Source organism: Branchiostoma floridae, chromosome 7 (genome assembly GCF_000003815.2).
Source record: "Branchiostoma floridae strain S238N-H82 chromosome 7, Bfl_VNyyK, whole genome shotgun sequence".
Lineage (NCBI taxonomy): Eukaryota > Metazoa > Chordata > Leptocardii > Amphioxiformes > Branchiostomatidae > Branchiostoma > Branchiostoma floridae.
This window is the reverse complement of record NC_049985.1, coordinates 1,745,868-1,761,479: the sequence shown is the minus strand read 5'-3', so window position 1 is coordinate 1,761,479 and position 15,612 is coordinate 1,745,868. Positions and strand designations below refer to the sequence as shown.

Below are 15,612 nucleotides of genomic sequence, written 5' to 3'. Positions count from 1 at the left end.
ACGATTTTCCAGCGATCCGAGAGTCTGGTAGAGACTATGTTGCTTTCACCAAAGGTTCTTTTTTACCTCTTACCTTTGCCAAGAAGGTTATGTTTTCATGATGAAGTGTCCTGAGGCAAAGAGCATTGTACAGTACTGCAGCTATAGGTGGCGCTGCTTACAGATGCAGTCCCAAACGTTAAGTTTATATTATATACGAAGATGGTTAATGCAGGTCCCTGAAAAAGGCGACAGATGGTCACCAAAATGTTGGTTGAATAAAGCACTTGGTTGTATACAAAGAATCTTGAATTGTTGAAATTCAGTGACTTGCCAATTGCAATCTGAGGACAATTTGTACATTGCCTAACGTTAAATTTGTTCTTGTAGAATGAAGCAGTGCTTATAGTAAGTTACGTAGGACTGATTTACTGTGTTATTTAGTTCTACGCAGGACTTGTGTTCTGTCTTTCTTAAAGGCGCCCAGAGCAATTTTTTTCGTCTTTTTAAATTCAATTTTCAAGTCATTTTTACATATAGCCTGATTTAATCGCGCTTCTTAGGCCCATCCTACATTGCCGGGGAGGCGTCTACAAGCTCTGGATAGCGGAGTTTGCGTTAGACAGACTATTTTACATACAGTAAGGTTAAACAACACTATCTCATTGCATATTGACTGTCATAGCAAAGATGAGATGTTGTTGGGTGGTGAGAACTCATTGAAAATCTGAGCGCTGCACGTGCCATTATTTTAAATTTCCGGAACGTACGCGAACATGGCCAATGCCGGAGATATCGTCACTTGTTCGAATCAAGTTTCGATTTGTGAACGAGCAAATCAGACTCAGTTCGCTCAGTGACCTCATGCGTTCGAAAATTAACGACTGGAAACCATTAGAATAGTGTCAATATCGTACCGATTGTCTCATCCAGAATATTTTTAATTTTAATGCTCTAAAAACTGATCTGGGCGCCTTTAATGTTTCCATTTTTATCAACAACAATAAATTTGACCTTCTTCGTGGACCAGAAAGAAACCCAAGGTAAACTGCAGTGAAGAGTGAGTGTTTCACTGTTTGGTGACATGGCAGGTAGTGGGGCAGGGGTTCTGTTTGGGTAGGGACTGGGTAAGCAAGATACCAGACATGTAAATCTACCATAGGTCTGGGGGATAGAACCACTTGTCAGCAACAATACTCAGGAGAAAGGAGAAGGCGGCCTTCTTATACCCTAAACACAGGAGCTTAAACACAGCCACAATACCACCATGGGGTTGTGGTTTTTGTGAAAGGTCAAATTGTCTGTAGAGGGGATTTTGCTTGTGGGTTCTTTTGTAGATTTTTGGGGACTTGGAGCGAGCACAGAAGGCATGAGTTTTCTAGGAGGGTCGGGCAAATTGAGCCAATTTCACCCTCTGAAAGGCATGTCCACTTGTCAGTAAAAGATACTCAGGAGAATGCCACCTTCTTAAACCTTCATAAGCACAAGAGTAATACCACCAATGGGGTTGTGGTTTTGGGGAAAGGTCATATGTCGTCTCTGTAGCCAGGATTTTGCTTGGGGGTTCTTTTGTAGATTTTCGGGGACTTCGAGCAAGCACAGAAGGTGGGCAATGCAGGTGCGAGCTTTCAAGGAGGGTTGGGGGCAGATTTTGACAATTTAACCCTCTGAAATGGCATGTCCTGCAATTTTTAAAGTGGATATCAAACAGGAGCTATCCCCAGGACCTGTATCTCTGTCTCAGTATAAAGTTGTCTCTTGTTGCAACAGATAAAAGAAAGGCAGGTTAAAAAAGATACAATATTAAACTATGTAAATCTTATCAGTTGTTGTAATACTTTTTTTAGAATTAAAAACTATATATGACATTCAATTTGTGAGAATCTTTTTTAAAGAGAAAAACACAGTTTACATTACATATTGTCCCGGAAATAAATCCCCTGTAAAAGTACATGCAGTTCCAGTCTTCTGCCAGACTTGGTTCTTGACGAGACCCTCAGACCTGCTGCTGTTGGTCTGGCCCAGGGCTCTAGCCAGCGTCCGTTTTTCCGTCAATTGACGGAAATGTGCTGCGTCTGACGGAAAAATTTTAAAACCAATCCGTCAACCTTAATGGACAAAAATCCTTGGTGGAAGCTACAGGCGGCTTGGGGACGCTGTCCACGGCCGTAAAAGCCACACACTGTTTGTTTTGCTATTGTTATGATTGTTGACAATGTGTGTCGGCGCCCTTTCGCATACGATAATCTCATTAAAACCCGTTTTTCAAGGTCTCAGTTCAGTCCTTCTAATTAATTTTCGCGGTTTTCGCGACGATCGTAATTGGCTGACAGAAAAAAATTTCGAGCTGGCTAAAGCCCTGGTCTGGCCAAAGATTTACAGGAGTGACCAGTGGCCTTCCAGGGCTCGAAATTCATTTTTGGGATTAGGTGCACTGGTGCACCCAGCTTAAAAAATTGGGTGCACCAAAACATTTTTGGGTGCACCACTTAAATTTAAGTAGAATGTCAAAAAAACCTAATAACAAAACTTAGTTACAAGCTATCAAATTCTTCAACAAGTAACATGACAGACATTTTTATTATCTTCCTAACACTTAGATGTCAAGAATATGATGTATACTAGTATACTTGATATCTTTCCATACATAAACCTAAGAAAATATTTGGGTGCACCCTGTGCAACCACTGAAAAATAATTGGGTGCACAGTTCCAATTTTGGGTGCACCTGGGTGCACATGCACCCAGTATTTCGAGCCCTGCCTTCTGACCTCTGCATAAACACTACTTCCAGCCCTGTCTCTGGGCCTAGAGGTTGGGAGTTCGACTCCCGGCTGTGTCGCTCACCTGACATGCACGCTACTGGAAAGGGTTGCAGTCCTTAGGGTGGAGCATTAATCCTTGGTCCATTTTTCATTGCATTTGTCCAAAAGTGCCAGGGGAATTTCCCTGGTACAAAAAATACTTGACAAAAAAAAAGTCTTCTCTGTCACAACCAGTGGAAGAGTATCTCCTCAGTAAGGTTGGTTCTTCTTGAAATAGTTAAACTGTAATTTCCAACACCAAAATTGGACTCACCCAAATTTTCGACTGTACAGCATCAGTCTTTGTCAAGGAATGAACAATCCACTGCTGTTGTGACGTCACGTTATGTAGATAGAACACGTGACTCAGTAAGCAGTGGATTATAGGTTGCAGGAAGTCTATGGCGCCCACCGTCTCTATTCAGGGATGGTTGTAGAGCCCGGATGTAGATTGCTTCTTTAATCCCTCTGGCGAAAAAGTCTGGTTCTGTGTCCGCCGATGAGTTCACAGATCATCTAAACAGCCTTGATCCTGACATAAAGTTCACATTTGAGAAGGAAGAGAACAGATCCTTAGCCTTTCTTGACACTTTGACAACAGTACAAGAAGACGGGTCCCTGCGAGTGACAATCTACCGCAAACCTACTCATACTGATCAATATTTGAACTTCCAGTCGGAACATCCGTTAGAACACAAACTAAGTGTTGTACGTACCCTCTTCCACAGGGCGGAAACAGTGATAACTGACCCTCAAGACAAACAGAAGGAGAAACTTCACATTACCCAGGCGTTGAAAACGTGCGGATACCCCACATGGGCCATAGAGAAGGCTACAGCACCCAAACCCCCATCACCCAGTGATACTACACAGAACAATGCCAGCAGAGGGAAAAACAGGGGAATTGTTGTGCTTCCTTACGTGAAAGGTGTGTCTGAAGGACTTAGAAGAATCTTCACCTCACATGGGATAAAAACCTGTTTCAGGCCGGCGAATACTCTGCGCAACATCCTTGTAGCACCGAAAGACAAAACCCCTAAAGAACAAAAGTGTGGTGTCATCTATCATATTAAGTGCCAAGGACAGAACATCAGGGGCCCTTGTACAGAAACCTATATTGGGGAGACTGAGAGATCACTTAAGACCAGGTTCCTTGAGCACAAACGCCCGAGTTCAAAAACCTCAGAAGTTTCCCAACATATACACATAGAATCGCCGGGTCATTCAGTGTCACTAGACAAAGTTGAAATTTTGGACACAGAACCAGACTTTTTCGCCAGAGGGATTAAAGAAGCAATCTACATCCGGGCTCTACAACCATCCCTGAATAGAGACGGTGGGCGCCATAGACTTCCTGCAACCTATAATCCACTGCTTACTGAGTCACGTGTTCTATCTACATAACGTGACGTCACAACAGCAGTGGATTGTTCATTCCTTGACAAAGACTGATGCTGTACAGTCGAAAATTTGGGTGAGTCCAATTTTGGTGTTGGAAATTACAGTTTAACTATTTCAAGAATGACTTGTACCAACACAGATGAACTTTCAAGTTAAGGTTGGTTCTTGACCAGACCCCCAGACCTGCTGTTGGTCTGGCCCCAGATTTACAGGACTGACCAGCGGCCTTCTGACCTCAGTCTGCATAAACCCTACTTCTGCTCTCATTCTGCCATGTCTGGGGAGAAGGGAACACACCTGTCTTCCGCGAGCTCCTTATGCAACAAGAAATATTCTTGTAAAAGTTTTTGAAAGATTTTAATGTTCAGAAGCTCTCCTATGTTACAAGAACTCTACAAGACAAAGTATTTGGAGGAAGATTTGTAATGTCAATTTTAAAGAAATCTAAGGTTACTGTTTGGGAAACATTGAATTGCTCCGCTGTATTTATGTGAGTAATTTGGCAATACTGCATTTAGATGAATCATGATAACAACGTGCTATGTAGATTTAAAGCAACCAATTATGCTTTGAAAATAATTTACTGACAACACTTAACGTTCATATGAAGAAGAGCTAGCCGGCTATGACTTAAACAGTAAACTCAAATAGCTTGCTACGACGCCTACATTTCATGGAAAAGGGCATGCCCACCCTCAAATTTTTTCACGGCTTTTCCACTTTAACCTACATGTACTAAATTTTGGCAAATGACATTTGTAGTCACAACATTGCCAGCACGTCATGAAGTGAATAACTTATAATAACAACCTAAGCCTTTCTCAGCTGTGTGACGTAAACCCACGCCAGTATTCCAACAATGTGCTGCCTTCGAGCCATCTTTAACCACCTAAAATGCTGAGTTATATAACAAAGTGTCATACTGGTAATCTATAAACCAGTAAAGGGAATTAAGCAATTCTGTCAAGTCACTTTCGGAAGTTTGTGTGGTCCAGTTGTAAGCAGCCCTGTCTGTGTGCCTAGAGGTTGGGAGTTTGAGTCCCGGCTATTGTCGCTCACCTGACATGCACGCTACTGGAAAAAGTTGTGGTCCTTAGAACGGCATGTTAAGCCTCTGCCCATTTTTCAGTGCATTTGTTGAGAAGTGCGATGGGAATATCCCCGGTACAATAAAGACTTAAGAAAAGTCTTCTCTGTTAAGACCAGTGGAAGATTACCTCCTCAGTAGTAAGGCCACACCAATTCAATTTGTTGCTTCTCGGATTTTTAAAACTTTTTCAAAAAAGCCTTAAATGGATAAACATAATGACAACGAAGCCTGAGGACCAGGTTTGTGCCTTGGTGCACTCAATTTTATGAGGTAAATACAGTCATATTCAAGTTTTCCTCCCTACCCTCTGGCTTTTATGATGTCCTCTTGCTATATTTTCACTTCTAAATATCTGACAACCAAGAAATGAAATCGGTATGGTCTAAGCTCAAGCTATCAAAAGAACACAATTTTTTTCTTCATGTCAATTACTCTTGCTTTGTATCCCTCCCAGGCCGTGCAATACGCCACAAGGAGGACTACGCCACGATCGTCCTCCTGGACCGGCGCTACTTCCGACCGAACGTCTGCGCGGGCCTGCCAAACTGGATCTCCGCCCACTTACAGACCATTAGCAAGTTTGGGGACGCGTTTGGTACCATTAGAAAGGTACGTGTCTCAAGCTGAAGGGCGCTAGCCTGGGTACCATCCAGAAAGTAGTTTTCTCTTGCGTTAATTATACACTATATACAGTCGCTTCTAGCTCAGACATTTATAATACACTATATAGAGCCGTTTCTCTGCAGTTCTGTCTGGGATCCTTGGCCACGTTAACGTCTGGAATCGCCAAATTTTGGACGAGGGCGCTGATTGGTCCCTACACATGAGCGTTTGTTCGAACGGGCGTTCCAACATCCGAAAGTCCTCCGCCCACTTGCAGTCATGTTGTCATCGAACGAGCACTCTAGAACCTATTCCTTAATTCGTTCATTAACTGAAGTTAGCACCAAACGGTTTGAATGTACAGGTCTCTAGACGGGTAGCCGAAAGGAACATTGGAGCAAACTACTACCTGGATGGTACCCAGGCTAATCATGGCCCTTAGCAAGTTTGGGGATGCATTTGGCACCATTAGAATGGTACGTGTCTCAAGCTGAGTGGCACCGAGCCACCGAGAGCAATGTCCTCAAGCAACTTGAACCCTTTCTAAGCACTTGCCAAGCCTTTCAAGGCTAGAAATCTTTTGATACATTTATCCTACATTAGATAGGACAAGTAGTTTCTATTTTACTTGACTAGGAAGCAGGCTGAATGAAAATTAGACAGGTACGTGTTTCATGCTGAGGGGCGCGCAGTCACAGAGAGCAATGTCCTCAGGCAACTTGAACTCTTTCCAAGCGCCACCTATTGGTTTGTGTTATGTGAAGTCAGACTGACACCCCTATGTTAAGTTGGTTCAGTCCTATAGTTTAGTCCGACCACCAACACCTACAGTTCAGCCATGTTGGAATAAAGCCTCCTCAAGTTAGTTGCAGTTGTGTCAGCCGTGAGACGTTCCTTTAACGTTCTTTCTATTGAAACTGGCGAGGCACTTTCCAAGCCTTTTAAGGCGAGAAATCTTTGGACAAATTTATCCTACATTAGGATCTTACAAGTAGATTTTATTTTGCTTCACTAGGAAGCAGGCTGAATGGAAACTATAAAAGTACACGTTTCAAGCTGGGGGGACATGCAGTAATCTCCAAGCAGATCCTACAATGGCATAAGATAGTACCAAACTGGCCAAGGAGTGTAGACTCAGCCAAGAGGTGTCCACTTCCCTGGTAGCGAAACACACTTCTAGGCAGGCTTCACTCTTCTGCCAACTTTTGATACTATCTTATGCTACCGTAGGATCTGCTTGGAGATTAGGCGTGCAGCTACCGAGAGCATTGTCCTCATGCAGCTTGAACCCTTTCCAAGGTTCGCAGCTTTACCAACGATCCAGCTGGGATGAGTATTTGTATCTTCCGTGGTGTTTCTGAGATATGTGGGGTCAGGGATACACCCTGAGGAATTTGGACTATCTGTGTCTGAGTTAGAGGGTAGTTGGGAAGGATCTTCCATCTGAGGAATGTGGACTATCTGTGCCTGAGTTAGAGGGTAGTTGGGAAGGATCTTCTCTCGCCCATCTTGTCTGCCCAAGTCGTAAACAGCCCCGTGCCATTTGGCAGATAATCGTGGCTTGTACACAGACTGAGTCCGGGTTCTTGTCTGTGAGGGGATCAGTGATTCGGCCCAGTCAACTCTCCAACACTCCCTGGTCAAATCAGCCAGAGTTGTGGGTAGGGTTAGGGTTAGGGTTGGGGTCAAGTTGACCAGGGTGTTTGGGTCAATTTGATCTGTCTTGTACACAGAATCCAGGTTCTTATCTCTAAAGGGGACAAGACAGTCCGGTCAACTTTGTCCAACACCCTGATCAACTCAGCCAGGGTTAGGGTTAGGGTTAGGGTCAAGTTGACCAGGGTGTTGGGTCAATTTGGTCTGTCTTGTACACTAAGTCCAGGTTCTTATCTGTAAAGGGATCCGTGATTCCGCCTAGTCAATTGAATGTCCCTGGTTAACTCAGCCAGAGTTAGGGTTAGGGTTGGGGTAAAGTTGAACAGAGTGTTGGGTCAATTTGGTCTGATTAGCCATGGGCGGAGTTGGGAAAGGGCCAAAGTGTCCAACATCCATCTGTAAAGCTGTTGGCATCGTGCTGGTATACATGGGAAATGTAACATCAAAAAAGAATGATCACTATTCAGTATGTTCATATTCCTTCATCTGGGATTGTCAGATTCAAATCATGATGTCTGGTCTAAGCTTACCATTGGTATCCTGCTTATGAATGAAACTAATGGTTAAAAAAATTTAGGGTGAATTTTGCCTGATTTTTATCATCTTTGCATATTACTGATTGCTTCACATTTTTTCTACATTGACAGAAAGACAAAAACTTTAATTCTGATTAGAATATACATTTACCCAATCATAACACACTGGTTACTCCCTATCTCATATTAAATATCACAAAGAAACGAGAAGAAGCCGAATGTACGCAGTAGAATACGATCCTTGAGTAGTGTAGATTCATTGTATCATTATATCATGTTGTATCATTTGTTGTGACCTGTACTAAACCCAGTGGGTATGAATGTACAATAAAGGTCTTCATTCATTAAAGTTATTCTGCCATTTCCGTTGCCTCCAGTTCTTTTTTTATCAACACGTACAGCCAAATTTTATAACTATCTTGTATAATAATATTACGTACCAAGCATTACAGAAAGGCTCACAACAGCTATCTGCCACAATGTTTATCATACATTCTCCAGCATATTTGTGTATGTTGTTAACTCCCTTGAGAATGTTAAGGTGTTGGTCGAGAGAAGTGACAATTCCGTGTTGCACGACGCTGGCAGAGAGCTGTACTTGGGCCCAGGGCCTGGACAAGCAAACAGTGTTAAGCACCGGGGTCCACCTCTGTCAACACTGACAGCTCTGGCCTCCTCATATATCAGCACTGGTGTCATGTCCTACATTCCCATAGTGTCAAGTCTGATGCCTTATAATAGTCTAGGAGGAAAAAACTTTGTGTTTCCTGTTTCAGTCCTGAAAGAGTTAGGGTCAGTAGGTACAGTAGGGATTATCTTTTATTTTTCTTGTAATATTTTTTTTAGAATGGCGAAAACTAGTGAGACATATTACAACATTGAACAAAGTAAACTGAAATGCATGAGGACACTGGTCTTCCAATGTCAAACTTAAAGTTTATAAACAATCAAAGAAAACAGGGTTGTTCGGCTCAATTTCCCAGAAAAGCTCGCTCTATGAAAGAAACCTCAACTTTGACCCCAGGTCCCTCCTGATTCAACTGGTAGCACCCAACAGCTCAAATCTGTCATTACACCAACTTAACTGCTGAACTGAACAAATTTTGACTAAAACAGGAAAGCTTACACCCTACTAGCTCAAAAAATCTCCAGTTGGGCAAAAGATTTCAAGGAAAGTAAGGTCATTTTGAAGGATCAAGTGGCAATAAGATCGTATTCCCATTCCAGGGCTCGAAATACCACCTGCATATGCATATTAGTGCAGGTAAAATTGGAGCTGTGCAGGTATTTCTGGCACCTGCACCTAACCTGCACTAGTCTATGTACTGGATTTCATACATATATATTATCAAATGTCCCATGATGTAGGATTATTATTAGCTGCATTGGCTGTTACCACCTATAAACTATAAAAGAAAAAAAATAGCAATGATTCCTGAACAATTTTAGTATGATCCATACTTCCTAAATTCAGAGTGGTGCAGGTAAAATTTGTCAGGTGCAGGTAATTTTAAATGTTACCTGCATTCTGTGCCCTCTACTGTGCAATGCAACTCTGACATCAGCCCAGACCAGTGCTGAAGACCACGAATGGCTGGAATGTGTGGGAACTTGGCAGAACTTGGCAGAGACAATGTGATAGAAACATCCTGAAAAACACAGTCTTCCTTTCTGTTAGACATGCCCACAGTCCTAATGTGGTCATCACACAGGATTTGGACACCATCGTTTTCCAAGATAGTCTCAGTGACCAAAACACAAAACATCCTTGTTCTTATGTTGATTTTTCTACTCTGCAGTCTTCACACAGCTTTTTTTAGAAGGATTTGGTCTTCTTGAAAAGTCAACATCCTAAAATGTACCTGTCTTGTCTAGCTCTCCCCAGACACGGGACCTCCATTTAACGTCTTATCTGAGGACATCCATTACCAAAGCTCATTTTCACCTGAGTGAAGTGAGGAAAGTGGTGTAAAGTGCCTTTCCCAGGGGCACAAGATAGGTGGCACATCAACGGATTTGGACCCAGGACCTCTGGGTTATGAATCAAACACCTTGCCGATTGCGCCACAGGACCTCACTATTTGTTTGACTGTATATTATTGGCCAGGTGGTCCTTATGAAGAGGTGGTCACTTATACAGGTTTGACTGTATATCAATGGCCAGGTGGTCCTTATGTAGAGGTGGTCACTTATACAGGTTTGACTGTATATCAAAGGCTAGGTGTCCTTATGTAGAGGTGGTCGCTAGTACAAGTTTGACTGTATATCAATGGCCAGTTGGTCCTTATGTAGAGGTTGTCACTTGTACAGGTTTGACTGTATATCAATGGCCAGGTGGTCCTTATGTAAAGGTGGTCACTTGTACAGGTTTGACTCTTTATCAATGGCTAGGTGGTCCTTAAGTAGAGGTGGTCACTAGTACAGGTTTGACTGTATATCAATGGCTAGGTGGTCCTTATGTAGATTTGGTCACTAGTAAAGGTTTGACTGCATGTGCATGCATATCAATGGCCAGGTGGCCAATGTACAGATTTGACTGTATGATGTATAAATACTGTTATGTTTAGGGTAGATTAAGTCTTCTTTCACCTTCAAAGTCTTTGCAGTAATGTAATGTCATCACCCTTGCATAAGCATAACTGAACTGTGAAGACAACCTCTCGCCCTTCGTCTTCTCAACTATTCAAGTTATGTAACGTGTGTCTTTGACTTTGGTCTCCAAGCAGAACCGTTTACGGTATTTGTGTATTTGTGGGGAAAGCCCGACAAGCTCCACTGGTATTACTACTTATAGCACCATATACATAGTGTCAACGACAGCCCAACTGTCTATTCCAGTGCAGGGCTCAAAATACTGGGTGTATATCCACTTTGGTGCACGAACAATTGGAGCTGTGCACCTTACTTTTGCTGTTGGTGTACATGTAGTTGGTAGTACTGTGGGTGCACCAGTGTATCTAGATATTTATGTAGAGTTACGTAGTACTGTGTATAGTAAAAGTGAATGTACAGTGGTGTACAGCACATGCACTGTTGACTTTTCAGCATCAGAAATGAGACTTATAAAAGCGGGGTTCATCACAATTTCTGAAAGCTCAAAAAAGTGTGCTGGCAGGTTTTTTAACATGTTAGTTTTTACTTTGTTTTATATTATGTTGTGATAATTTTAGATTAGATGTGGAAATTTGGAAAATTTGGAACATGACATTTCCTATTTGGAGAAATGGACTTTCGAGTATTGCAGTGCACAAGCAGATGTTGTCCCTACTGAACAGGTGTTTCTCACTCAAGTCTCACGCTGTGGGAGGTCCGGACTTCAAAGTATAATTCTTTTGGCAATAATTCATACATGGGCATGTTTTTGTTATCAAAGATAGTGCTTTCCCCTCTGTCTGCTTATGGGTTAAAGACTGGGTCGGCTTGGGCTTTAGGTTCTTGTCTATCGCTCCTTTCCGCCATTCTTCGCATGTCAGCCCCCCAAAAGTGTCTTTTCCTGATATTAATCCGGAGGACAGGTTGTTTATTTGTCCTGGAGGCCTCTACAAAGCCAAGGATTCACCATGACCCACTTGTATCCCTTGCCTTGACTAGGAGTGGAGTATTAGGCGTAGGGAAAAAATGTTGTGTTTCCTGGTACAGTCATGAAAAAAATTAGGGTCGGTTGGCAGGGATTATCTTTTTTTCTTGTATTTTTTTTAGGCTGGCCAAAGCTCCAGTGAGACATATTACAATAGAGTCTAATAATAATTATAGAAGTGAACAAAGTAAACTGAAATGAATGAAGACACTTGTCTTTCAATGTCAAACTTTAATTGTGTGCATAATACATTTATCCTTGATTAGATAGGTCAAGCAATGTTTTTCTTCAATAGGAAGCATGCTGAATAAAAATTCTAACTGGAAGCTATGTGACTCCACTGCACACCCAAAAATAAAAGTCTAGGGTCGGCAGGTTTTTCTAGGGTAGGTCAGGAAACAGGAAACACAACATTTTTTCCCCAGGCCTTAGTAACTTGTGTCTGAGGGTGACACTTTGGAGGCCAGAACCTCCCATTAGAGCATGGCTTGCTGAGAGCTCCTTTGTCGTGGGCAACTTGATGCATGTGTCATTGAGGAGGGTCTGCATGCTCTTTTCCGTAAGGCGTAGGCAGCCTATTTTATTTCCCGTAACTCGTAGGGAAAACCATCTTATCTACGTAATTCGTAGCGAGGCGGTCCTTTAGCGTGATTGCCTTACTTGATTTAGCGTAATCCGTAGGGGATTCTTCTGAATTCAGCGTAAATCGTTGTCGGGACCCCGCATGCAGACGCTCATTGAAGGGTTTAGATACAATATCGTCGTACATGTATCTCCTGAGCACGTCACCGGAACGTACTGCGCCTGCGCCAAAAGTATAGACATGCTAAACCCCCGGTTTACTAAAGGGCCGCATTTAAGAAAGTACGTGCGTATATAAGGGTAAAACTCCGTGTACGTTTTACACGAAACCATGTCTCTAACATATACTGTGCAACAAGCGGGATTTTAATGCAACGTTGACCAAACCAAGCCCCAAACTACCAGGGTTTGCGCAGGCGCAGTACGTTCCGGTGACGTGCTTATCTCCTGGGAGTTAAGTACCATTATGTCCATGAAGGTAATACGATATGCCAAGAAGCAGTTACTCAAACAACTGGATATGTTTTTGGAAATGGTCAGACGTTTCAGGTAGCATTCACTTCCTTTTGTCAGTGACACTGAGCGGATCTGTTGAAGAGCAGGTTTTTGACCTTGAACTTTCCCTCATAAAACCTGCTCTTCAATGTTGATATGTCAATAAAGGATTGAGTTGAATTGAATTGAATGCTACCTAAAACATCTGATGGTTTCCAATATCATACCTAGTTGCTTAGATAACTAGGATCAACTAGAACTATTTTGGCTTAAGTACATGTACCACACTCCAAAGTGACACTCCTTTGAAGTTTAATTTGCTGGCATTGTTTGTTTTGACATTGATGTTTCAGTCTGTTGATTTCTTTACAAAAGCAAACAGGCCGATTGTGTATGTTGTTAAAGGCTGTTCAAACTTCCTTTCAACCCACTTTGCTGGTGCAAAGTCTTTATCCCACCTCCAGTCATGACAGGGTGATTTGTTCATGATATGTACCATGTTGTTACCTTAAAAACCCTCTTTTTTTGCCATGAAGGTTATGTTTTCAGTAGCATTTGTATGATATTGTGTATGTGTGTATGTATGTAGATGAACAGCATAACTTGAGAATGCCAAGATGGATTGTATTGATATTTCGTATGTGAGTAGGTCTTCATGAGACCTCAAAATGATTAGATGTTGTGCCCCCTAGCGGCTTGTTATGGTAGTGCAGCATAACTTCTGTTTTTTTATATCTTATGTTCTGGACATGTCATGAGTTTTTTTAGTTGTAGATACAGTAACTCTTAGGGCAGAGAGTGGCTGGTGTAGGATTGGGCCCTCTAGTGTTTTTTAATGACTTTTGCAAAATGTCCATATCTTGATGTCCCAATTTCTTTGTGGAAATATGAATAGTTTTGCCCAGCGTTGACAAAACTGATGTTATAAAGGTAGTTTTTTACTAACAAAGTTTTGTTTTGTTCCAGTTCTTCATGGCTAAAAAAGCTGACAGATAACAGAGGGTTTGTCAAGGTTGTTGTTTCTTATTGTTTACTTTTCTTAACATAACCTGTGTTTTATTTATCCTCCAAGCAAAGGTTTGGCTCTGGCTGGTTTCTGACGTTTCTTAGGCATTTTTATTGGGCTTTCTCTTTTGTACCACACTATTGATGTATTCAGGCCTAACACGAGATATCAACAAAACGGTAAAAGATAGAAAGCCCATTAAAAAGAATTTAAATGCCTGACCTCTACTTGGAGAGTATGTTTTGTTAACATTCTTTGTTCTGCACTTCTTGTCAATTTTGACAGGATTTGGAGAAAACTCATTATTGTGGTGTTCTTTGATATTGCAGTTCTTCCAGAGGAAGAGCGACCTTCCGTTCCACCAGTGAAGACGTGGTGGGCAGCATGGCTGATGAGGTGCACCTGCTCCAGTCTAGTTCCAGTTCCAGAATATTTCTTTCCCCAAAAAATGCTAGCCTAAAGTCTAGCCTTGGTCCGCTTGAAGGTCTGCTTCTGGAAGGGAGCGACTAAAAGCACAAAAAGGCTTGCCTACTGGCTAAAATAATGCAGGACATAAGGAGCAAATATCATGGAGAGGGGGGGTCAGACTATTGATCAGAGGTGCTCAGCCAAGAAAGACTTGTTGAGCCTGCTAGGGAGGCTAGAGCTTGCCCGTGTGGGCTCCCAATACTCTCCAAGCAGAGGTTAGGCTCCGGCTGTTTTTTTAACGTCTTTTTAGTCGTTTTTATCGGGCTTTGTATTTTGTCATTTTTCTTGAAGTACGCCAGCCAAACCAGCCAGTTAGGTTTTGACACAGCAAGATATAAAAAAAAAAATAGAAAGCCCGATAAAACGACTAAAAAAAACGGCCGGAGCCTAACCTCTGCTTGGAGAGTAGGCTCCCAATACAGTCTGGAATCCAGGGTAAGGCTGTCAAGGCCCCCTAATCCTCCTGTGCTAGATTTACTACACAGCTGAAGTAAGTGGACAGTTCCACCTGTAGCTGGTTCCTGCTGCTGCCCTTGGGCAGATGCTGCTGACCTTGACTGACCTTGGGTGACCTTGGCAATAGGGTGGGCTGAGTTGGTACTTCCTCTAGCTGCATGTGGTTTTGGAATGGGATGTTGGCTAAAAGTTTTAACAAGATTCTATGAAGACACTCACTGGTCCCATAGCCTCATCAGCTGTAAGGGCAGCAATGCCATCAACATAAGTCTTCCATCTTCATCTATCTTTGGCCAAGGTTTCTAGCTGGTGTACTGTTTCTTTGTAGACAACCAGGAATTTTATTCCACCAACATTTTGGTAGCCGTCTGTCACCTTCCTAAGGGCAATGCTGGCTGACCTTGACTGACCTTGGGTGACCTTGGCGATAGGGTGGGCTGAGGTGGGATGGGATGGGGGGTGGTACTTCCTCTAGCTGCATGTGGTTTTTGAATGTGAGGTTTGCAAACTGAGACAGCAATTGGGGAGCACAAACCTTTTAAGACGAAGCAGGCTAAGGGGATGCAATCTGAGAACTCTGTGGTTTTCACATGTCTCTGCTGCAGTGTGTAATCTGCAGACAATCTAATGTACAAAATGTATACTGCAACACAAACCTTTCAAAGACTGTCTGTCACCTTCCTCAGGGTAGTGCTGACTAATCTTCAAGCAGATCCTACGGTGCTACAAGATAGTATCAAAGCTGGCCAAGAAGTATAGCCGGCTGAAGGGAGTCAAATGTGTGTTTGATACTATACATTAAGCCACCGTAGATCTGGTTCCGGGAGATTAAGTGCTGACTGGTTCACATTGCACTGCAGCAGACAGACAGTCAGTAGAATGAAGCTCTTGGTTGTACACACAGAATCTTGTTATTCAGTGACATACCAACCTGATGAAACTATGGTAGGCGGCACTAG

The 15,612-nt window shown here is 42.5% G+C and overlaps 1 protein-coding gene across 1 annotated transcript in view; it reads left to right on the top strand.

The window, feature by feature from the left end:
• The window catches only part of LOC118419268 (ATP-dependent DNA helicase DDX11-like), a 53,200-nt gene extending 38,335 nt beyond the window's left edge, over positions 1–14,865 (top strand). Inside the window, exons 26-28 of the mRNA XM_035825615.1 lie at positions 5,729–5,883; positions 13,690–13,735; positions 14,059–14,865. Coding sequence (XP_035681508.1) covers positions 5,729–5,883; positions 13,690–13,719 — 185 coding nt within the window. The 3' untranslated portion in view covers positions 13,720–13,735; positions 14,059–14,865. The remainder of the gene's footprint in view (positions 1–5,728; positions 5,884–13,689; positions 13,736–14,058) is intronic.
• The last annotated feature ends 747 nt before the right edge of the window (positions 14,866–15,612 follow it).